Below are 24,820 nucleotides of genomic sequence, written 5' to 3' on the forward strand. Positions count from 1 at the left end.
TATGAAGCAGATAAAGACAAGCTGTGCTGGGATAAGCTGGAGGACACTACATACAGAGACATGGCGTAAGGAAGTGGAGGAAACTGGGGGAAAAATTGTACATAAAATGCAAAAAATATGATTTAACTCTATGCGTAACACGTCAACATCAGTTGAACGCTGTTTTCAGACTGAGTGCCGCAGGTCATGGCTCTCATGTGGGAGGGTCTGGTCGCTGGTCTGGAACTACAGCGAATCAATCAATCAGTCAAACTTTATTTGTAGAGCATTTTCACATACCTCAAAGTAACCAAAGTGCTGTACAGGTAAAATAAAACAAATCAACATTAAAAGCATTAAAATAAAGACAACATAGTAGATTAGTAATAGTTAAAAGACAAAATAAGACAGAGAAGACCTAGTGCTCCTGCTCTCCAGAGTTAAAAGCAAACATAAAAAGATGAGTTTTTAAAAGAGATTTAAAACCACTTAATGAAGTCAGTGCATGTTGCTGCAACGGTCCTGATAGATGGCGGACACATCAACGCACACTGTGCACTCTGAAAAAGCATTATTTAATTCCATATCTGACTAGATTTGACCTGATCATCGGCATATTTTGGAGTTGATGAGCAAAAAAATATTATGCACCTTCACAGTTTGCCTGATAGGTACAGTTTATTCAGTTTCCTGGAAAATGAGTGACTTTTATCAGAAAGTGCAGTTCTGGAGTTAAATAAATTTTTTTGTTCTCAGAAAACCAAATGTCAGTACCTAACATGTTTCTGGGTAAATCTTTTTAAGCTAACCTTTAAAGTTTAGCAGGATGAGATAAAATACGTAAAGATAGCAGGACTTTTTACATTTTTTGTCTTTTTTTTGTCAATAAACAGCTTGACTTTTGGCTTTTTCAGAATGTAGCTGTAATAAACGAAAAACAAGGCAGATTAAATCTGCAGGATAAACTTTAGTTAAAAAGTGAATCCATTATTTATCTATTTATTTTTATTTTCAAACAGCTTCTTATTTTATAGTTTATAGTTTGTGTAACACAACATGTTTATCCACTCATTAATCATATTTTCTGGTCCTGATGAGCTTGACGTAGTAGCTGTTGCAGACACACCGCATGTCGGGTTATGTTCCCGGTGAGATAAGACAACACGTGTTGTTCTGTGATGCTCTGGTCTGGCTGCTGATAGGCTGAGAGAGGGCGCTGCATGCTGATGTCAGCAGTTTACTCAAGGCACAGCTGTGCTGAATCCTTACCGAGCTGCTGGCATGGCTGTTCATTCATGTCTTTTTACCAAATGCTCAACATGTTTGACCCGTTTATTGTTCTTCATGCAGTAATTTGTGCCCTATAAAGTCCCAGTTGCGTTTAAACGTGTGTACTGATATTTTTTATCAGGACGTACTTTATGGCCAGTGATGCTTTCTGAGGGGAGGAGATAAGACAGCATGCTTTGTGGTTGTCAACACCACTCTCTGCAGCGTAGTTAATGCAGTTTCTATTGATTGTTGGCTGACGTGCAGCTGATCCTGAAGTGTCAGAATCAAGTGAAATGTGTGTCTGTGGCTTTGCTGTGCTGTATTATGCATGCTTGCAGCAAACTCTCTTTGTATTGATGAAAAGGTTGGGCCTCTGAGTTCAAACCAGGTGATTGTTGCAACATGTACTATTGTGTTACCATGGTTACCAGCAGTATTGTTCAGTTTCAGCGAGAGGTTCAAAGAGGACGGAGTATGGGTCAGTGTGAGGACCCGAATCTGTCTAAAAGAACATGTGAGAAGCTGTGGTGGGCACTCAGCCTGCAGTTTGTGTGTTTGTGACTCACATGCAGCGTTTTCTGAGTGATGGAGGTGGGATGAAACTGTAAGGGTGTTTCAGGGGATTTCTCTACGTTGTAAAAAAAAACATATCTTGTTCACTCAGCTGATATTTAATTCCACCAATTCATCAAATACTCTGCCTTTAATTATTTATTATTTAAAACAAGTGATTGTTCCAAAAAAATAAATTCCCACAAAGTCCAAATGCTTTTTTACAGCATGATGGTGATTTTACCTGGGCTTCTCTGTCATAGCTGCAGTTAGTAAAAAATCCTATCGCTTATCCTTTAAAATCCCTCCAGTTAGAGCATCTCTGAACTATCCCCCTGTGTGTTTGAGGATTAATCTGAAATCTCTTGATTTACTCAATAAGCTACAGATGACAGATCAAACATGGCACACAGAGGAAACAAAGCCTTGTCAGTTGTAGCCATAGACCGTATAAGAAAGATGGACGGTTAAATATAAAGCCTATGCGGACGTACATAAAACTGCAGTTCCCCCTTCATCCACTAGGGGCTGCAAAACACAAATCCCCATAGACTCCCATGTTAAAAAGACCAACTTCACAGCAGAAATAAACATGTTTACAGCAGAAATAAACATGAATAAAGCTGAAATAAACATGTTTACAGTAGAAATAAACATGTTTACAGCAGAAATAAACATGTTTACGGCAGAAATAAACATGTTTACAGCAGAAATAAACATGTTTACAGCAGAAATAAACATGTTTACAGCCTGGTTCAAAAATCCATTTCAGGTTTAATAGGTCAGGTTTACCTTCAGGACAACTGTGGGGGAAGTGAATTTTTTCTAACTCGCCCGTTTAAAAGTAATTTGATCTCGAAGTTCGGCATATTTAGGGGCGTGTCCTTTTGTTTGACAGATACCCGATCTGCCGCTTCAAGTCAGAAGAACGTAGAACAACCGCGGTTTTTTGCCGGTTAACAACGTGACTTAGCTTTAGCCTGCATACCTCCGTTAGCTGGTTAGCTCCTGTTATCTCCAGGTTAGCTCGGTTAGCTCTAAGCTACAGAAAGCTCGGAGTTCACTCGATGTCAATCATCCACCATGACGCTCACAGCCCCCCTCTCAGCTCCACCTCTTTGCCTATATTTGTATTTTCTGGGTGAGATGACGTGCATGCCCCTGCCAAGATGGCGATGGTAGGAACCGCCCACCGAGCTTCAATTCAGCTCTTCAGAAACCTACGGGTGACGTCACGGAGGCTCCACCCATCTCTATATACAGTCTACGGTTTTAGCACTGAAATCATACAAACACATGTATTTAGTTGCTGCTAGCGTGCACCCTGGACAGGACGTCATTTTATCACAGGGCCAAATAACCACTCAGACATAGGAGAATTTAGCAGTGCTAACCAACAAGCATGCGTTGGATTGTGAAAGGAAGCCTGAGTACCTGGAAAGAGTCCAGGATGACGCTCCATACAGAAAGGCCCAGCCCGGATTCGGACCGGGAACCTCCTTGTTGTTAGTTGGCAGCGTTAATCACCACACCACAGTTCAGCCCAAATACAGCACAAGAAATAATATTGGTAATAGATACAGTATGTACTTCATGTTATGTTACTCTTGGTGCCGTTGGATCTGACCTTCTTTTTAAAATCTTAATTTCGGACACCTGATATGAGAATCATGATCTCGGACAGGTCTGCCTACGTGTCGCCCTCCAGATCTACTCTCTTTAGATGCATTGTGACGGGGTTCTGTTCGCTGTACAATGATGTGGCGAAGTCGTGGCTCCTTTTCTTATTGTGCGCATCAGTCTCCACAGTGCAGTGATATTTACAGTGACCAGCCAGCTATTTACACAATTTACAAGTTTGTATTTATAATGGCTGCCCGCTCTGCAAACCATCAACACTCCGTTTTTATTACTCACACCAAGTTCTCCGACTAACTCCTCACACTCTGCCCCGGTCCGCTCTGCATGAGCGTCTTAAAAACACAATGCCCCGCCCCTTCCCATGAACTTCCCATTACTACAAATAAATGGGATTTTCCCCCAAATTTCCCAACAATATATCGACCACCCAAAGAAACCATATCAACAAAGTTCATGAACATAACCCCGTACATATTTCCACAGATGAACATATAAAAAAACATGATACTACGGTGTATTAATCTGAAAATCCGTTAGTCATGGGGCGATGACGTCTTTGCCGCATTGCGGCATACTCCAGCCATAAAACACAGGTAAACCTCTTAACCCAGTTTTCACCAACCCCCCAGCAGATGAAGATGACACCCCAGTAGTTTTCCCACCCATAACCTGCTCCCAGTATTTGTGGCAAAACCAATAGGTGTGCACCCCTATTAGTCTGCTACCTGACAGGTGGCATGACTGAACTAAAGCGGCTACGTGGGACTGCAAGAGATTTGCTGGGCCTGACGACCCGGAACACAGTCAGGTAGGTGGTTGGGGGTGTGGGTGTCAGTGACAAGGCAGCTTTGTCACATGTGTCCCTTCTCCAACACACCTGAATCCAAAAAAAGGCTCGCTACCAAGCCTCTGCAGAGCTGACTGACACGCACAAGACGGAGTTTAGCCATTTGATTCTGGTGTTTTGGTGACGGGTCACAAGTTTCAGGATAGTAGATCTCGAGGAGCAGACTTGGACAGCTCCGTTCTAGGACATCCTATCACACATTCTAACCGTTGTGAAAGGTTTTTGTAGCATTTTTTTTTTCTTGCAGAGATTTTTAAAAAAGTCAAATTTATGAGTTATGAGTTAATCAAACATGAAAAATATGGTGTTAGAATTGGTGAAAGACAGACAACAGCCTTTAAGACAACAAAACAACGACTCGGAGACTAAATGTAGTTTACTAATTGTTTTTTTTAAAGCCACAACTCCACAAAGCTTTTAGATTAGCAGGTTTGATGTGAGGGACTCGAAGCCCTTTAGTGAAGATTTGATTTATCATTAACCTATATTACAGTGGTGGAGTAGCTTACGTCAGGACACATTAAATTCATTCTTCTTTTAGTGAAAGTGTCGCTCTGTGTCTGCTCTATATGTTCTGTTTTCCCCTCAGTTCTGAGCAACGTGAGCAAACAAGATAAAAAGAAGGACAGAGAGGAAAATAGTGCTTTTCTCTCTGCTAAATATTTCACTGTCACCACAGAGGCTGGTGACAGCCTTTGCTCAGCGGACCACGGGGTCAAACAGGACTTATCCAGGCTTATCTACAACTGCTTCACTAAAACTTTTACTGTGATTAGATCACAGGCCAATTCTGCTTGATTACTTTCTCCATCAAAGAGAAGTTCTGTTTTTATGTATGAAGCAGTTCTCAGATAGGGAAGCCTGAAGACGTCTTACGCAACACAGAGCTGACTTTAGCACACTGGACGCACGCACCCACCTTGTACTAATTCACTTCCATACTGTAAATGTACAAACACACACAGCTGCAGGCCTTGCTCCACCCACCCTCTGCCTTATCTGCATTTCATGCAACCAGGACATCACATGCTTTAGATAAACACAAGCTTCTTTCTGATGTCTGAGACTGTTCATCCTCAGGATATTAACAGTGTATTACCAGTAAATCTGGCCCAGAAGTCCTGTCCTGTGTGTGGCTTGTAGTCCGCACATCAGCTGCTTCTTACTGAATTTATTCAAACATGAGCCACTTCCAGGCATTTTGTATGAAAACAGATAGAGCAGGAAAGTGTATAATTAAATACGTACCCCCTTCTTGTGTTACAGTGAAGCGTGGACAAAAATATCAGGACATAGTATTGATTAGTACATAGTTATTGTGTGTATGTATGTATATACATACACACACACACACATATATATATATATATATATATATATATATATATATACATATATTTTTATATACATATATATATATATATATATAAAAATATATATATATAAATATATATATATATATATATATATATATATATATATATATATAAATATATATATATATATATATATATATATATATAAATATATATATATATATATATATATATATATATATATATGTATATGTATATATATATATATATATATATATATATATATATATATATATATATATGTATGTATCTGCATATAAATATAAAAAACCTTATCGATATATACCTATGTATATATATATATATATATATATATATATATATATATATATATATATATATATATATATATATATATATATATATATATATATATATATAAAAACTTATCGATCAATGGGACAGTAGATGTAGAAATAGAGAATTTTAGACATACTGGTTGACTTTTACTGGCTGGAGAGATCTCAGAGAAGAGACTGGGTGAAAAAGCAGCTGATCAGACGCCTCGTCATAAAATATGTACAAAAGTTCAGACTTTTCGTGCACCAGCAGAGGCAAAGAAAGTTGTCTAAAATGTCTTCTTCCTAACTCTGGAACAACTTAGGACACGTTCACATCAGCCTTTTTGATCTGAATCCAATTACTCGGAAAGTCCACTTCGTTTGGGGAAATGTGAACGCACCAAACAAATTCTGATTTGGACCAAAGAAGCGGACTTCATCCGCCTACAAATGCAGATCTCAGCCTGTTTCAAGCTGACCAAATACAAGAAGAAACTACAAAAAAAGTCGCTTCCTGCATGTGGCGTAGCATTGCATTGTGGGTAAATCCATAGCGATGGCGTTAAGGATCTTCTGCCTCGTCTGGTGTTCATACTGCGTCCATTGTTGCAGAGTATTTCTGCAGTATACTTGCATAAGACACAATAAAAACCCAAAAAAACCATAGTTTGGTCTCCATGTTTAACTTACAGGTGGAGGAAACAGAGTTTTCTTCTTCACGTCGGTCTTATCTGCTGGCTGTTGCACACTATGAAGGACTGTAGAATGACAATAAAGTTCTATTCTATTCTTGTCCTCTCTTTTGCTAAAAAGGTGCACCTTTGGTGGGAATGGGGATATATTATTCTAATGGTTTGGCTGGTTTAACCAAAGTGCAGCGTGAACACGATCTCAGTCCACATGGATACACCCCCTTAGAACTGAGCCAAGTCCCCGACCGGACCAAGTCTAGTGTGCTATCCTGATAGGAATGCACCCTAAGGCATATTCAAAAAGTCTTAAGCATGGCTTTGACTTGTAAGCAGTGATCATAAAAACCCAGTTATTGACATTTAACAAGAATTACTGATGAATTTAGAAAATAGTCTGCAGAGTCCAGGAGAAACCGCTGCGATGTTTCTGTTCCCGTCAGGAAAGTGACTGCGGTATTTTAAAGTGAACATAATCTTTCAGATTAGACAGCTGCACAGAGACTTACAGTGGTGAAGATGAAGACAAAGCAGGGATCACAAATCCCAGGAATCCCTTCATTCTGTTTTTTTTCCTTTAGGTTTAATGAAGTCCCCACTTGTCCTCCGTTTATTGGTGTGAGTCTGAGTTCACGTCTTTGCCCACTCAGTTCCATTTCCCCACCTCTGTGTATATTTATCTAATTTCAGATTAAAATGGTCTGTAGATGTGTGTTGCATCATCTCATGCTGATGTTTTTCCTGCGTTTAGGTTTGTATGGGCTGTCTGACAGTGACCTGGACAAGGTGTTCCGGCTTCCCACCACTACCTTCATCGGAGGAAATGAGACTGTGTTGCCACTCAGAGAAATTATTCGCCGCCTTGAGGTAAAATATGTGCAGATGATCCGTTACAGTATAACCTTCCTGTTGCTACTAACATGTTTTATATCAGGGGAGTCCGAGTCCGGTCCTCAAGATCTTCTGTCCTGCAACTTTTACATGCATCCTTCTCCATCACATGAAATGCTAATGAGCATGTCTCTGCAGAGCTGTATGACATGCAGAGGAGGGAACTGAGCCATTTTTTTTAGGTGTGCTTGAGAAGGATGCATCTGAAAGTTGCAGGACAGCAGATCTTGAGGACTGGATCGGGTGCTCCTGCTCTTCATGATAAGGTCAGTTTCTTCATAATGAAGCTTCTTATAGAGAACTGGAACTTGAAAGAGAGCTTTGGCATCAGTGTTGAAGTTGTTTGCACATATTTTCATCATATAACTAACAATAAAAAAGAAGAATAGTGACCTTTACCAAGCATGGAAGATGCATAATATTTCATCAGGTATCAGATGTTGTCATATTGTGGAAACCAGTCACATTATATCTGTGATGAGGTTATGTTTTGCTCCTGGTTTCCTGTTTTATTTTGTAAACAAACAAACTGTTTAACCTGTGTCTCGTGTTCTGTGTATTTATACCCTCAGTTTTTGTATTGAGTTGCTGGATCATTGTGTTAGTTCCCTGTTTCCTTTTGGTTGGATTAAATTAGTCTTAAATCTGCATCCCTGTTTGCTCATGTCTGCATTTGGGTCCACATCCCCACCGCCACCGTGACAATATCAACCCAGTTTGATTTCCTGAATACACACTGAATATTTACGTCTGCTTTTATCTATTGCATTCTATTCTGTTCTAGTAATAATAAAAATGACATCTTTCTCTTTGCTTTGCTTCTAACTTGCTTATTAATTAGAAAAAGTCAAGTTTGGGCTCATTTTTCCATGAAAAAAAAAAAATCTGATTTCTCAAAACACAACACAGTCCTGATCAGTCTCTGACTGTAAACATGTTGCCCTGTTTGACCAGTCTAACCAGTACACACTGACCTCTCCTTCTGCCACACAGACGGCCTACTGTCAGCATATCGGGGTGGAGTTCATGTTCATTAACGATGTGGAGCAGTGCCAGTGGATCAGACAGAAGTTTGAAACACCAGGAATCATGCAATTCAACTCGGAAGAGAAGAGGACTCTTCTGGCCAGAATGATCCGATCCACCAGGTCTGTCTTTCTCAGATGGAGCGGCTCAGGAGGTTTGATCTAAAGTATTTACACGTCCAAATGTTTACAGGTTTGAGGAGTTCCTCCAGAGGAAGTGGTCCTCAGAGAAACGATTTGGCCTGGAAGGCTGCGAATCACTTATCCCAGCCCTCAAGACCATCATCGACAAGTCCAGTCAGAGTGGAGTGGAGAGCGTGATCATGGGGATGCCTCATCGGTGCGGTCTTATCCCCACATGGAGAGAGTCCTTGTACTTAAAGTACTTCCATTAGACTGATGTTTTGTCTGTTCTTCCTCCCATTGCGTCTCTTCAGAGGCAGGCTGAACGTGCTCGCTAATGTCATCCGGAAGGATCTGGACCAGATTTTCTGCCAGTTTGACTCCAAGTTGGAGGCTGCAGATGAGGTGTGAACATCACTAACTGTGATCCGGGTTTGTTTTAATGAAGCTGGTTTGTTGCGACGATGTACTTTACTTAGTTTAGAACCAGGTTAGCTAAGCTAATCTAACAGAGAGGAGATTTAACTCTCACCAATACATATAATAAGCATGCTTTCTAATCCTTTTAAATGTTAGGTTTTTTTTTTATTAACCTGCTAAAAATCTGTTTTATCCTGATTAAAACAATTAAAACTTTGCTTTCAGGGTTCTGGTGATGTTAAATACCACCTGGGAATGTATCACAGGAGGATGAACAGGGTCAGTGACAGACACATCACAATGTCCCTCATGGCAAACCCCTCCCACCTGGAGGCTGTGGATCCCGTGGTGCAGGGGAAGACCAAAGCTGAGCAGTTCTACTCTGGAGACACTGATGGCAAGAGGGTACGCTGGCTCCGTCTTCTGGAATCTGGGAACATGTACATTTTCTGCGATATTTTCTGAAGATCCCTGAATATATGTAAGGGACAATGCCCGACGAGGTGTCCATTATCAGAAATTAATGGACGACGCGGGGGCGTCGGACGGTTGCCTCTGCGAAGTCCATTAATTTCTGATAATGGAAACCTCGGAGGGCATTATCCTGCTTATACCATGGTCACTCACAAAGGAAATAAGATCATTTACTAATGTTGTTTTTGCTGTTAAAATAATGTTTTTTCATAAGAAAGGGCAGAGCGGACTATTTAATGTCTTTTGTTGTGGCGTTTCAAAGGTAACCGGCTTTGAGAGCACCTGCAGCGCGTTCGACAGCAGATACTATTGCAACAAATACCCGATGATGCGCCCACTTAAAAGCGCATCATCGGGTGTGATGCTCCTCAGTCTGTACACTGCAGCCAGGGGTTATTGTGTGGAGCTCAGTGTGTATGAACCATAGACTGCATGTAAAGAGATGGACGGAGCCTCCGTGACGTCACCCGTAGGTTTCTGAAGAGCTGACCTGAAGCTCGGTGGGCGGTTCCTGCCATCGCCATCTTGGCAGGGGCATGCCTGTCGTCTCACCCGGAAAATAGATATATGGGCAAAGAGGTGGAGCTGAGAGGGGGGGCTGTGAGCGTCATGGTAGATGATTCACATCGAGCGAACTCCTAGCTGCCTGTAGCTTAGAGCTAACTAGCTAAGCTTTCTGTAAGCTTTCAGAGCTTTCTGTAGCTAAAAGCTAACCGAGCCGAACTTCGAGATTAAATTACTTCAAAAAGGGCGAGTTAGAAAAAAACTCACTCCCCCCACAGTTGTCATGAAGGTAATCCTGACCTATAAACCGAAAATGGATTTTTGAACCAGGCTGTAAACATGTTTATTTCTGCTGTGAAGTTGGTCTATTTAACATGGGAGTCTATGGGGATTTGCTCTGTTTTGGAGCCAGCCCCTAGCAGAGGAAGGGGGAACTGAAGTTTTATGCACTTTCACATAGGCTTCACTTTTAACTGCTGGAGGTTGCCGCTTGGTATGAATGCGAGTGTGTGTGTGTGCGCACAGCGCCCCGTCAGGTGATCAAGTCTGAAAGATAAAAGAGTGTTGAACGGAAGTGCCGCCCCCCTCCTTTTAATGGATTCCAGTGAAAATATGATTATTTTCTGCCTGAAATGCATATTTCTTCACAATATGAAGGAAATTGGGGAGGATGTTTATCATGTTTATGTGATGTCTGACGTTGTCAGTCTAGATATTCTTTCTGCCCGTTTGTCGCTAACATTTCTGTTGCCACGGTTACCGACTGCTGTTTGAGCCAGCGCACTGATTTATTATTCATTTATTATTTTAACTATTGGGCCATTTGACGGAACTTTTTTTAACTGGTGTCAAATATTAGTTTTTAAATGACAACCTGCAGCCAATCAGAATCGAGTATTCACCCAGACCATGGTATACTTCCAGGTAATGTCCATTCTGCTGCACGGTGATGCTGCGTTTGCGGGCCAGGGGATCGTGTATGAGACCTTTCACCTGTCAGACCTGCCGTCCTACACCACCCACGGCACCATACACGTGGTGGTCAACAACCAGGTAGACAAGCCAAGCAAGCATCCAGATGTTACCAGCTGTAAGATGTTGCCGTTCAGATCCACCCTGCAAATCCTGCAGTTTATCCAAACAAGACTCAGTGCATATTTACAAACACTCGCTGTCGGTTTTAACTAAAAAGTATTGACCATATTGCTTACGTTCTGGACTGCTGAGTGAATAATAATGTGACAGCAGCTTAACCTGCAGATTTTTTATATATTTTATGTTCCAACTTAAACTTGTTATTTCTGCTCTTTTTGTGTGTTAATTTCCATTTTTATCACTATGTTTTAGATCTTGTTGAGTGAATAATGTGAAATGACTCATAATCAATGCTCCGGCTGTCAAACGAATGCAGAATAACAACATGCGATGTGTTTCTCTGAACCACACAGATTGGTTTCACCACAGATCCCCGCATGGCCCGATCATCTCCCTACCCCACGGACGTTGCTCGAGTGGTCAATGCCCCCATCTTTCACGTCAACGCAGATGACCCAGAGGCCGTGATGTACGTCTGCAACGTAGCAGCTGAGTGGAGGAACACTTTCCACAAAGATGTCGTCGTAGACCTGGTACATATAGAAGAGCTGTAAAGCAGACTGTTAGCTGAGAAGGGGTGTAATGCTGTCTGTCTATCCCAGGCATGAGACAGCGTGAACCCTGGACAGGATGTTAAATCACTGCAGCCTTTAGAGGCACAGTGTCTTCATTTGTCAATATTTTTTTAGATTGAATCTTTCTTTACACAAATTGAGATAATGAGTCTCATTCTCAAGACAGACCTGGTTCAAACAAGCATGCAGCTTAAAAAAATGCAAACAGTTCATTGGTGCATTGTTTCCACAACAGTGGAACCAACAGCGGATGGTGCAGTAATTCCCAAGTGTAGCTCGGTTATAGACAGGATAATATGTAGAAATATTCAATATGATTCAATATAATTTTATTTTTGAGGAAATACAAAATTATAAGTAAAATTATGTTACAACTTTTACAAAAACAACACAGACTTGTGTCGGTGTGGGAAAATATGCTGTAGGTTTGTATTTATGCATTAGAGGTTTAGTAATTCAGTTATAATGAAACGTACCAAGTGAAAGTAAAGGAAAATACATAAAACAGACAACTTTAAAAGATGCTGTTTCTATTGAGAATAAATTTTAGAGTCCAGTTTGCCTTCGTAGCAAGAAATTCCTTTTGCTAAGTCAAGATTAATGATTTCTCCATCACACTAAGAAGACAACCCCTGTAGAAGTAAAAAACTTGACTAAAATTAAATCAAAATAGAAAATCTGTCCATCCTGTAATGAATTACCATGATGACCCAGAAGTTCAGCCACACACAAGGAGCTGTAAACAAACCAGTTTATTTGGGAATAATGAATGTGAGATGAGACTGAGCAGAGGATCAGGTGAATGAGCAGCTGTTAGAGTCCAGACTCCAGAGACAGGGTCAGGATGGAGGCAGGAGGTAAAGATTATGGCAAAGTGCTTATCCAGGACGAAAGACAAAGCTCGGGGATCCAAAGACAAACCAAGGGTCTGTAACCAGAAAATCCAAGAAACTAGAGGTGTCCGTCATGGGCTGGGCTGGGCTGGGCTGGGCTGGGCAAGGCAAGGCAAGGCAAGGCAAGGCAAGGCAAGGCAAGGCAAGGCAAGGCAAGGCAAGGCAAGGCAAGGCAAGGCAAGGCAAGGCAAGGTGGGTAATCCTGGGACGTGAAGCAGTAGGTCGGCAACTGGAGCCAATCTGTGGACCGCTAGAAAACAACTAGACATGAATCTGCTGATAATCTGGCAGAGGGGAAGAGACTGGAGAGAGTTTAAGTCGGTTGTGAGACATGAAAAGCAGGTGAACTGAATGAAACTGATGAATAGCAGAGGCAGTTAGGAAGCCACAGGTGGATAGAGTTTCCTCTGATGAGAGCCAGCAGATCATGGAGGAAAAACATGACATATCTCTTCAAAAATCAGACTTAGTCTGTTCCTCCAGTGTTCACCGTAAAACCCTGAAAAACACTAAAAAACAAATAAAACTAAAAGATGTGAACAGAAAATCCAAATGACCCTAAAAGACAACACAAAGTTAAAAGCTGCCCATCCCGGCTCCATGCCCACCGAAGCAACACTGAAGGACTGGAGGTTAAGATCATGACTGTGAGACTTGTAGGAAGATTACTTTTCTAGCTGTAGACCAAGGATGGATTTGCAAATGAAATAACAGCAGAGTCTGTGTGGATAGTGGTAACCAAGAGTACGAAGAGCAGTGGTGATGAGGCATTTACAGCCCGTTGTAAACCTCAGCCCTCCATGATAAAAAGCCTCCAATATCCGCTGAAAGCTCACAGAGGTGTTCATGTAGAAAATGTTGTAATCAGTGATTGGTGAAAAGGTGGAAGCAGCATGTCCTTCTCCCTCCTGAAAAAAACCAAACCATTTCATTTTCATCTCCTGTGTAGGATTTATTATAAGACTAAGAGAGAAAAACTCATCAGTTTGGATCTTTGGTGCTGAGGAGAAGCCACAAAGTGGACGGGGGTGCCTTTAGCATCCTAACAACATCCCATCAGCATTTAGTATCCAAACAAAACTAATGTTGATAAGAGAAAAGGATCTTCTTTGTGCATTTTTTGCAAACATCTGGCAGAATTCTTAGTTTCCAAGATGAGCAGGTCAGCACCGAGCTGCTAACTCTGTCATGTTGATGACATTAGCACCGAGATGCTAACTCTGTCATGTTGACGACATTAGCACCGAGATGCTAACTCTGTCATGTTGACGACATTAGCACCGAGATGCTAACTCTGTCATGTTGACGACATTAGCAACAAGATGCTAACTCTGTCATGTTGACGACATTAGCACCGAGATACTAACTCTGTCATGTTGACGACATTAGCACCGAGCTGCTAACTTTGTCATGTTGACGACATTAGCACCGAGATGCTAACTCTGTCATGTTGACAACATTAGCACCGAGATGCTAACTCTGTCATGTTGACGACATTAGCACCGAGCTGCTAACTCTGTCATGTTGACGACATTAGCAACGAGATGCTAACTCTGTCATGTTGACGACATTAGCACCGAGATACTAACTCTGTCATGTTGACGACATTAGCACTGAGCTGCTAACTCTGTCATGTTGACGACATTAGCAACGAGATACTAACTGTCATGTTGACGACATTAGCACCGAGATACTAACTCTGTCATGTTGACGACATTAGCACCGAGCTGCTAACTCTGTCATGTTGACGACATTAGCACCGAGATGCTAACTCTGTCATGTTGACGACATTAGCACCGAGATGCTAACTCTGTCATGTTGACGACATTAGCACCGAGATGCTAACTCTGTCATGTTGACGACATTAGCACCGAGATGCTAACTCTGTCATGTTGACGACATTAGCACTGAGCTGCTAACTCTGTCATGTTGACGACATTAGCAACGAGATACTAACTGTCATGTTGACGACATTAGCACCGAGATACTAACTCTGTCATGTTGACGACATTAGCACCGAGCTGCTAACTCTGTCATGTTGACGACATTAGCACCGAGATGCTAACTCTGTCATGTTGACGACATTAGCACCGAGATGCTAACTCTGTCATGTTGACGACATTAGCACCGAGCTGCTAACTCTGTCATGTTGACGACATTAGCACCGAGATGCTAACTCTGTCATGTTGACGGCACTAATGTGAAATGAAAAGAGCCTTCCTGCTTCCTGCCTTTGTCCTCAGGTGTGTTACAGACGTAACGGCCACAATGAGATGGACGAGCCCATGTTCACCCAGCCGCTGATGTACAAGCAGATCAAGAAGCAAAAAGGCGTCCTGCAGACGTTCGCTGAGAAACTCATAGCTGAAGGAGTGGTCACGTCACAGAACTATGAGGTAAAACAAATCATGCAGAATGTACAGAAAAATGCATAGTTTTAATCTATATTTGATACCACAGAAAGCTTCTCTGGCATTTTTACGTTTAATATTCCCAGTCAGAGGATGCTAATTCTACACCAAATCAATGTTTTCTACAGGAGGAAAGAATATGAACTTTTCATTTCTAAACATCCATTTGCACTAGTTGTGTGTCTGCATGGATGGTGTGTATTTATCCTTATTTTACCAGCTCTGTTACATGCAGATTTATATGCATTACTGTGATAATATAATCTGAATTATCATGGAGAAGACTTATCCTACTTACACAGTAAAGAGGCAATGTGCTGCTTTCCTCCAGGGTTGTACTGACATGCGTTTGAGTAAAAGTTTAAATAAAGCATTTTTAAATTATACAACTATTACAGAAAGGGAAGACAAAAACTGTTGCGGAATCAGACTCTATCAGAATCTAATAGGGTTTTATTCTCGTTTACCAAGCTGTTTCTGTCTGTCTCAGGAGGAAGTAGCGAGCTACGATAAAATCTGTGAAGATGCATACGCTCGTTCTAAAGATGAGAAGATTCTGCACATCAAGCACTGGCTGGACTCGCCCTGGCCCGGTAAGGGGTTCGCCGTATTGTTTTGATGACTTTATCAGCCAAATATTTGTTCGTTCTGCTTTTTTAGGTGTGAGATTTATTTTAATTTCTCTCTAATTTGATATTAAATCAGATATTTTTGTAATGGGACTTGTGTTTAGGTTTTTTCACGCTGGAGGGTCAGCCTAAAACTATGAACTGTCCTTCCACTGGCATCAGCGAAGACGAGCTCAACCACATTGGAAACGTCGCCTCTTCGGTCCCAGAGGAAAATTTCACCATACACGGAGGTACTCTTCATCCTCTCCTTAGTTTCCAAACATCCTGTGAGAGCACTGGGCTTTACTAGAGCTGCCTGTTTCTTTCCTTGTGATCGTGCTGCAGGGTTAAGTCGTATCCTAAAGGGACGCGCCAACATGGTGAGCCAGCGCGTGTGTGACTGGGCTCTTGGAGAGTATATGGCCTTCGGCTCTCTGCTCAAAGAGGGGATCCATGTACGTCTTAGTGGGCAAGATGTGGAGAGGGGCACATTCAGGTAACACAATGCCTTCAGAAAAACCCTATGATATCTCTATCTCCTGAAGACGAGGGATTCACCGATACCGATATCAGTATAAATATCAGTATCAGTATCGTCTCAATACCAACTCGTACTTGGTTTTAATGAAAGTGTCCCGATACCACAACCGATACCACACTAGTCCAGCCAGTGCAGATGGGTTTGATGCTTTATAAAAGTTTTAATTTTAATGAGGAAAAAAACAGCGCAGTAGCCAGACATTCATTCTGCTGCTATAATGCCCAAGAAAACAAGTCAAAAGACCAATAAAAACAATAAAAAATGACCAAAATTTTACAATGGATTATTTTTGTTTATTTGGGGGGAAAAAAATTCACAATTTTTTTTTTTTTTTTTTTTTTTTTTTTTAACAAAAAAGTTTTTTTTTTCAACAACAACAAAAAAAGAAAATCGATTTTAAAATTATGAAGCAAAAAATCCTGATATTTGATTTTTCGATTCGATTTTCCACCCCTATAAATCATGTTAAAAACATTTAACTCTCTTAAATGCACCAAAATGTGATGTTTTTAAAAGAGACAGATGTACAAAGGAAATCCTGGGCAACTTTTTTAACCGACCATGTGCTATGACCATGAGTTCAGCCTGAATAAAACAACATTTATTCAGCATTTTGTTCTCTGTTTTTTGCTTCTCAGCCACCGACATCACGTTCTTCACGACCAGAACGTTGATAAGAAGATCTGCATTCCCATGAACTACATCTCCCCTGATCAGGCTCCTTACACCGTCTGTAACAGCAGCCTCTCCGAGTACGGCGTTCTGGGTGAGTGGCGGAAAAGGCGTCACCTTTCCCACAACACTGGAGTTCCAGGTTTGACTGGGAACGTCCACAAAGCCGTTCAGAGAAAAGCAACTCTTTCCCTCTCTGTCGTACCAGACAGTCAGCGACCTAAACGACACAAACAGGGGCAAACTCACACTGCTGCTACGGGGATTATTCACTCTGATAAACCTGATTAGTACCCAAACTTTCAGGTACAAAGTGCTTTACATGACACGTTAACTGCATTATAGATGGTGTAAAAAAAGCATAAAAGACTACACAAATAGAAAAAATGACAATAAAATAAGAAATTATGTTAAAATGATTTGAAGCTAAATTAATTGGGATTTGCTGTGAAGATTTAATGCCGGTGTAGGAGAGAAGAAAGGTCTTTAGTCTGGATTTACAGTTTTCTATGTTTGGGGAGATTTTTATCTCTGCTGCAGTTTGTTCCTCTGGGCTGGTCTCTGGTCTAGACTCTGTTCTAGACTCTGGTCTCTAGTCTCTGGTCTAGACTCTGTTCTAGACTCTGGTCTCTGGTCTCTGGTCTGGACTCTGTTCTAGACTCTGGTCTCTGGTCTCTGGTCTAGACTCTGTTCTAGACTCTGGTCTCTGGTCTAGACTCTGTTCTAGACTCTGGTCTGGACTCTGGTCTCTGGTCTGGTCTCTGGTCTAGACTCTGGCCTCTGGTCTGGACTCTGGTCTCTGGTCTGGTCTCTGGTCTAGACTCTGGCCTCTGGTCTGGACTCTGGTCTCTGGTTTCTGGTTTCTGATCTAGTCTCTGGTCTGGACTCTGGTCTGGTCTCTGGTCTAGACTCTGTTCTAGACTCTGGTCTCTGGTCTGGTCTCTGGTCTAGACTCTGGCCTCTGGTCTGGACTCTGGTCTCTGGTCTGGTCAATGGTCTAGACTCTGGCCTCTGGTCTGGACTCTGGTCTCTGGTTTCTGGTCTAGACTCTGTTCTAGACTCTGATCTAGTCTCTGGTCTGGACTCTGGTCTGGTCTCTGGTCTAGACTCTGTTCTAGACTCTGTTCTAGACTCTGGTCTCTGGTTTCTGGTTCTGGTTTCTGGTCTGGACTCTGGTCTGGTCTCTGGTCTAGACTCTGGTCTAGACTCTGGACTCTGGTCTTTGGTCTGGTCTAAACTCTGGACTCTGGTCTGGTCTCTGGTCTAGACTCTGGTCTCTGGTCTCTGGTTTCTGGTCTGGTCTCTGGTCTGGTCTCTGGTCTCTGGTTTCTGGTTTCTGGTCTGGTCTCTGGTCTGGTCTCTGGTCTAGACTCTGGCCTCTGGTTTCTGGTTTCTGGTCTGGTCTCTGGTCTGGACTCTGGCCTCTGGTCTGGACTCTGGTCTCTGGTCTGGACTCTGGACTCTGGTCTGGTCTCTGGTTTCTGGTTTCTGATCTAGTCTCTGGTCTGGACTCTGGTCTGGTCTCTGGTCTAGACTCTGGTCTCTGGTTTCTAGTCTCTGGTCTGGTCTCTGGTCTGGACTCTGGTCTGGTCTCTGGTCTAGACTCTGGTCTCTGGTTTCTAGTCTCTGGTCTGGTCTCTGGTCTGGACTCTGGTCTGGTCTCTGGTGTGGCCTCTGGTCTGAGAAGTCCTGTTAAAAGACCGTTCCAGTACTCCAGTCTACTGGAGATGAATGCATGGATGAGTTTCTACTGGTCTTACTGGGAGACTTTAATCCTGTTCATGTTTCTTTGTGGGTAAAAAGCTCCTTCCTGAAGCTGTGATGGTTTTACTGGGAGTCAGATCAACACCTGATTGGTCTCCAGAGTTTCTGCTCTTCATGCTCACCGCTAAACTTCTTGTTTCTGCTTTTCCTGCAGGATTCGAGCTGGGCTTCGCCATGGCCAGTCCCAACGCCTTGGTTCTGTGGGAGGCCCAGTTTGGGGACTTTCACAACACAGCCCAGTGCATCATTGATCAGTTTATCAGTCCAGGACAGGCCAAATGGGTCAGACAGAACGGCATAGTGCTGCTGCTTCCTCATGGCATGGAGGGGATGGTAGGAAACCAGTCCAAACCAGTCCACCCCATCACATTCTGCTTATCTGTTTATGTTTCATTACACACAAATACCACCTCATGGCCAAGGAAAAACACATACTCTGCCTTTAAGTGTTGTGTAAGAGTTCAAGGCGATTCTTTCCACCACCAGGTGGCAAACACCAGGTTGTGAGCAAAACCACAAAACTGCTACCTCCACAAACGACCACAGGTTGGCAGTAATGAGCTAAACTCACCCCTCCTCCTTGCCAGCTCCAATGAGGGCAGGAATCGCTTGTGAGCTGTAGCTCAGAGCCGCTCTGCAATAAATGGGCTTATACTCCCCCTACTGGTGGAAAAAAAGTACTTTTTTTTTACTGGTCAGAAAACATTCAAGAAGGGTCTTTGTCATTAATTAAACTTGTAATTTAATAACACATCAAATATAGACAGACTGGAACCTACATGTTTAAAAAACTATCTAATTATGATTGTAGTTATTTTTTTAGTTAATTTATTTTGAAAATATTGAAAATCTTACATACTCCACCTTTAAAGTATGTGGAAAACAAAAATGTTTTTAACATTTTATAGTATAAATATATTTCTAAAGAGGAGTTTATCTAAAAGTAAATTCTACTTTCATGACAAAGTTGCATAAATTTTTATTAATTACAAGTTAATTAGCCGTTGTAAACTTATAGTTTTACTGTAACTTACTGGTACTGCACATACCAACGCTCACCATCAGGGGGCGGTGTAGAAATGGATTTATCAGTTTCCTGTGGAAAACACATTGTAAGCTTCTGACTTTATTGATTCCTCTCCGTCTTTCAGGGTCCAGAACATTCATCCGCCCGTCCTGAAAGATTTCTACAGATGTGCAATGATGACCAAGATGTTTTCCCGGTGAGTTTGTGTCCCTGCATCCAGATAAAAACACATGACACTGTACATTTGTACACTGTTTTATTACTTTAGACTTTGGATGTAAACATAATCTGCTTGTAGCCAAAGTAAGAATATAACCTGACTAAAAGTAAACAAAAAGCCTGCAAAATAGTCTCCATCTAAACCAAAGATGTAAATACAAACAGGAGACATAAACCAGGAGCAGTGCTGGCTGCTGATGAATGAAAGATGAAACCATCAGTATGACTGCAGGGTGGGGATGTTTCTCACAACCCCTCAACATCAATCCGTCCAGTTTCTTAGCAGTTCAGGGTCACAGGAAGCTGGAGCCTCTCCCAGCAGTTGTTGGGTGAGAGGCAGGGTACATCCCGGACAGGTCACCAGTCCCTGTGACGTCTTTTTAGCATTTGAAGAGAGGACTGGAAAGGCATCTGTAGCTAGAAACATGCTGTGGAACGCCCAGGATCACTTCTGACCTCCAGCAAGTCAACCCCCCCCTACAGCCGTGTCACTACTTCTCCATATGTTCTGTCACATCAAATATCAGGACTGTAAGATTTTATTTCTACTGTAGTATCGACCAGCAGTTGATGCATTAACACAACTAGTTAATGCCGGTTTTACCAAAATGTAAAATTATCTGTAAATAACTTTACAGCAGTGACAATGTTAAGCCTAAACTTTAAACCTAAGTCATTACACCTTTTCTGAGAAACAAAAGTAATAATATATCATCTTCATCAGCTAGCAGACCGTCCTCTCTGTCAGGATGTGTGTTCTGGTCCTCCCTTGTTGTTCCTGTTCATGTGATTCACCTTGTCTCATAAGCTCGTTCACTCACCTGTGTCTCGTTTTGTTCCTGTGTGTTTATACCCGCTGGTTTCTGTTTCCTGTGCCGCTTCATTGTGTTTGAGTTCGTCTCCGTTAGCTCCTGTGGTTCTTCATGCCTCCTGTGTTCCTCTGTCTCATAGAATAAATCATCTAGATTCTGCATCGCTGCCTCTCTGATCTGCATTTAGGTTCACACCTCCAGCATGACACTCTCCACATAATCAGCTTTTAAAACCGAACACCCCCCCCCCCCATTTATGTTAAAAAATAAATGAAACATTCAGCATCAGTCAGACATTTTCCAAACTCTCAGTCCTGCACTGCAAAAACTCAGCTTAAAAAACAAGAAAAAAATGTACAAAAATGAGGTAAATGTTGCTTAAAATAAGAGAAATTATCTGCCAACCGAACAAGAAAATTTGGCGTGTCAAGACTTCCCAAAACAAGTAAAAATACTCTTAAAACAAGAGGAATTCTCTGGCAAAAAAAACTAAGAATTATCTTATCTTTAAAAAAAATAAGCATATGTGTACTCAATTTAAGATTTTTAATCTTACTTGGATTTCAGTTTTCACAGTGTGTCCAGGGTTGCAGGGAAGCTGCCGCCTACATTTAGTGTTTTATTTTACATTTATTCAGAATTATTATCTGTAAATTATATGAACATGATGGACTCATAAAGAGCAGTAATCCAGTTTCAGCTGTCAAACGGCGCCTTTCTTTCACCAGCACGGCAACAGTCTAACTTCTCTGAATGATCTTTGTTAAACAGAGAGTAGACGGCAGGCTTGGTTCATTCTCTGATGATGAGTCGATCATCTGCTCCGTGTGCAGCAGGTTCACCTATAAAAGTTGCTTTTTACAAATAAAACGACAGACAGAAAGGAAATTCTGACGTGTTGTGTCTCCAGCTGAAATGCGCCTTCATTGTTGTGAGGAGTGCTGAGAGGTGTGGAAACAAACGCAGAGTAGCCAGGTGGAGATGCAGGATTTAACAGGTTTATTCGTAGCTGCAGGAAAACAGGAGACTTGGGAACTAAACACAATGAACCTGCAAAGTAAAAACAACAGGTGGGATATAAATACACTGAACCAAAACGAGACGCAGGTGAAACTAATGAAGAGGAACAAGGATAAACAAGACAAGGAACAAAACAAGAAACCAAAACACACATCATGACATTCATGTAGCACACCAGCATAAATTCATTTTCTTCACATTAATACTTCTTTTCCAGAAACTGTCAGAAGACTTTGCTATGCATCAACTTCACGAATGTAACTGGATCGTTGTCAACTGTTCTACGCCTGCAAACTACTTCCACGTTCTCCGCAGACAGATCCTGCTTCCTTTCAGGAAGCCTGTGAGTGACGCACACAAACTTCCACGACTCGGCGTGCACGTCAGTCCAGCTCAACTAACTCCGTTTTGTCTTTATCTCTGAAACGGCAGCTGGTGGTGTTTACTCCTAAGTCCCTGCTGCGCCATCCGGAAGCCAAGTCCAGCTTCGACGACATGCTGCCGGGTAAACTCTGACGCCTAACGGAGAGGACACTTTGGCTGTGAAACAGACAAAGAGTTCAAAAGTTTTTTCTTTTCGACACGGCAGGCACCCATTTCAAGCGCCTCATCCCAGATGACGGGCCTGCAGCCATCAGCCCAGAGAAGGTGAAGAGAGTCATCTTCTGCACGGGGAAGATTTACTACGAACTGATCCGGGAGCGCAACAACAGAGGCATGGAGGATGCTGTCGCTATTACCCGCATTGAACAGGTCATCCATTTCTACCCCCTATGGTGTTGCTTTAAATCATCCGATCTGTGGGGTTGACTCGTTTGTATCTGTTGCTGCAGCTTTCGCCGTTTCCCTTCGATCTTGTGAAAGCAGAGACCGATCGCTACCTGGATGCCGATTTGGTCTGGTGTCAAGAAGAGCATAAGAATCAGGGTTACTATGACTACCTCAAGCCCCGCATCAGTACCACCGTCGGCAGCACTCGTCCCGTCTGGTAAGTTGGACTTAATTGACATTTGAAATCTTTGTTGGATAAATGGTTAAATTCTGTCTTTTCCCGATTTAACCCCTTAAATCCTGCTGCCTTAACTGTGCCTTCTTTATCAGAGCAAACTAATGAGCCAAAAATAAATTATTAATATGATGTAAATTATTAAAAGAATGTAATAAAGTGATAAGACAACAGCAGATTACCTTTTTATTACCTATTAGAAACAGATTCATTTCAACGGTTTGGCCCTAACCAACAAAATGCTCCTTAACACTGTTTGGTGTGTTTGTGACACACTGAGTGTTTACTGTTTACATGCTACTGTTTAGTGCTTACATACTAGCTCACACTGTCTACAGGAGAATCAGTAAAATAACAGCATGACAACCCATAATAAACACAAAAAACTCATGATGTTTCCCTTTTCTTTGACTTTAAATTTATATATATATATATATATATATATATATATATATATATATATATATATATATATATATACTGATTTCAAATTTGAAAATAACCTAGGAGATGTTAAAGATGTTAAAGATGTTTAAAAAGCATAATTGCATTTCCTAATGAGGTTGCATTTTTATTTTTAATGTAAAACATTTACAAGGAAAAGCAAGTTTATTTGTACAGCATATCCCATGTACAAGACTAGTCAGACTGCTTCACATAGTACAATAGTTTTTGCTATTTGTACTATGTTTTTATGCATTTTGTTCCCCATGCGTGATGCTTTTAGTGTTCTATGTGAAGCAGTCTGACTAGTCTTGTACATGGGATATGCTATACAAATAAACTTGCTTTTCCTTGTAAATGTTTTACATTAAAAATAAAAAATGCAACCTCATTAGGAAATGCAATTACGCCTTTTTTAAAAATGCACATTAACATCTCCTAGGTTATTTTCATATAAATCAGAATTCATTGCGAACATCCCAGCAGACCTCTGGTCATACATTTGACACCCTGTTCTACAGCGCATCTCCTACAGTAGATTTTACAAGAACTGTGCAAGCTGCTGTATTTTAAATGGTTCTGTGTGTGTGTGTGTGTGTGTGTTTGTAGGTATGCTGGTCGGGAACCAGCAGCTGCTCCAGCTACGGGAAACAAGCACACTCACCTCACAGAGCTGCAGCGTTTGCTGGACACAGCATTTGATCTTGATGCTTTCTCAGGGGAAGTCTAACGTCTCATCCCTCACACACACACACACACACACACGGATCGGACCTGCTCGCAGGACTTCCAGAAACGGGCTTCACAGACAAAACGCACAAACACTTCTAACACTGTTACCATGACAACCTCATGTTCAGAATGACCGACACCATTTAATTACATGTTTCTACAAAATCAACTAAAGTTAAATGTATGTTTAATCTCGACCTGCTTCACTCCGACCGCAGCCGATGAAGCCACATCAGACCATCTCATTTCAGCTACTGGTCAGTGACAGGCTGAACTGGGACAGTGCATGTGGGAATAATCAATGATCACACAAGACATTATTAAGACATTAAGAGAACGTGCCATGAACGTTGTTATACGTCATGTAGCTGTCACAGCTTAGCAGCAACATGATTAGTGATGATCTGACAGGGAACTGGAGACACATTAAACTTTAATCAATACTCCCAGCAGTGTTTCCAAACAGCAGTGAAAGGTGATCATAAGAAAACACATCTTTTAAAAAGAGACAGCGTCAGAATAAAACTGTTCAGATGAGATAGCTGCAGGATCTGAGATCCTAGTCAGGATCAGCAGGGTAACTGCAGAAAAAGCTTGGGAATAAAAAGTCTGTGAACCAGCAGGCTCAGCAGGTTTCTGCACTTTGCATGTTCCACATCGCCTGGTCCATTTCATCGCACACTGCAAAAACTCAGCCTTAAAAAACATGAAAAAAATGTACAAAAATGAAGTAAATGTTGCTTAAAATAAGAGAAATTATCTGCCAACAGAACAAGACAATTTGGCTTGTCAAGACTTCCCAAAACAAGTAAAAATACTCTTAAAACAAGAGGAATTCTCTGGCATAAAAACTAAGAATTAGCTTCCCTTTAAAAAAAAAAAAAAAAAAAAAAAAAAGCATATGTGTACTCAATTTAAGATTTT

General features: G+C 41.5%; 1 protein-coding gene across 1 annotated transcript in view; it reads left to right on the forward strand.

The window, feature by feature from the left end:
- The window catches only part of ogdhb (oxoglutarate dehydrogenase b), a gene marked incomplete at both ends in the record, with an annotated part of 33,113 nt that extends 9,219 nt beyond the window's left edge, over positions 1-23,894 (forward strand). Inside the window, 19 exons of the mRNA XM_079257045.1 lie at positions 7,389-7,504; positions 8,522-8,676; positions 8,747-8,893; positions 8,991-9,081; positions 9,322-9,501; positions 10,999-11,127; positions 11,523-11,702; positions 14,881-15,033; positions 15,539-15,641; positions 15,782-15,910; positions 16,005-16,155; positions 16,839-16,966; positions 18,791-18,969; positions 19,788-19,859; positions 21,932-22,057; positions 22,147-22,219; positions 22,304-22,467; positions 22,548-22,702; positions 23,774-23,894. Coding sequence (XP_079113171.1) covers positions 7,389-7,504; positions 8,522-8,676; positions 8,747-8,893; positions 8,991-9,081; positions 9,322-9,501; positions 10,999-11,127; positions 11,523-11,702; positions 14,881-15,033; positions 15,539-15,641; positions 15,782-15,910; positions 16,005-16,155; positions 16,839-16,966; positions 18,791-18,969; positions 19,788-19,859; positions 21,932-22,057; positions 22,147-22,219; positions 22,304-22,467; positions 22,548-22,702; positions 23,774-23,894 — 2,552 coding nt within the window. The remainder of the gene's footprint in view (positions 1-7,388; positions 7,505-8,521; positions 8,677-8,746; positions 8,894-8,990; positions 9,082-9,321; positions 9,502-10,998; positions 11,128-11,522; positions 11,703-14,880; positions 15,034-15,538; positions 15,642-15,781; positions 15,911-16,004; positions 16,156-16,838; positions 16,967-18,790; positions 18,970-19,787; positions 19,860-21,931; positions 22,058-22,146; positions 22,220-22,303; positions 22,468-22,547; positions 22,703-23,773) is intronic.
- Between the last annotated feature and the right edge of the window lie 926 nt (positions 23,895-24,820).

Source organism: Telmatherina bonti, assembly GCF_933228915.1.
Source record: "Telmatherina bonti genome assembly, chromosome: 17".
Classification (NCBI taxonomy): domain Eukaryota; kingdom Metazoa; phylum Chordata; class Actinopteri; order Atheriniformes; family Telmatherinidae; genus Telmatherina; species Telmatherina bonti.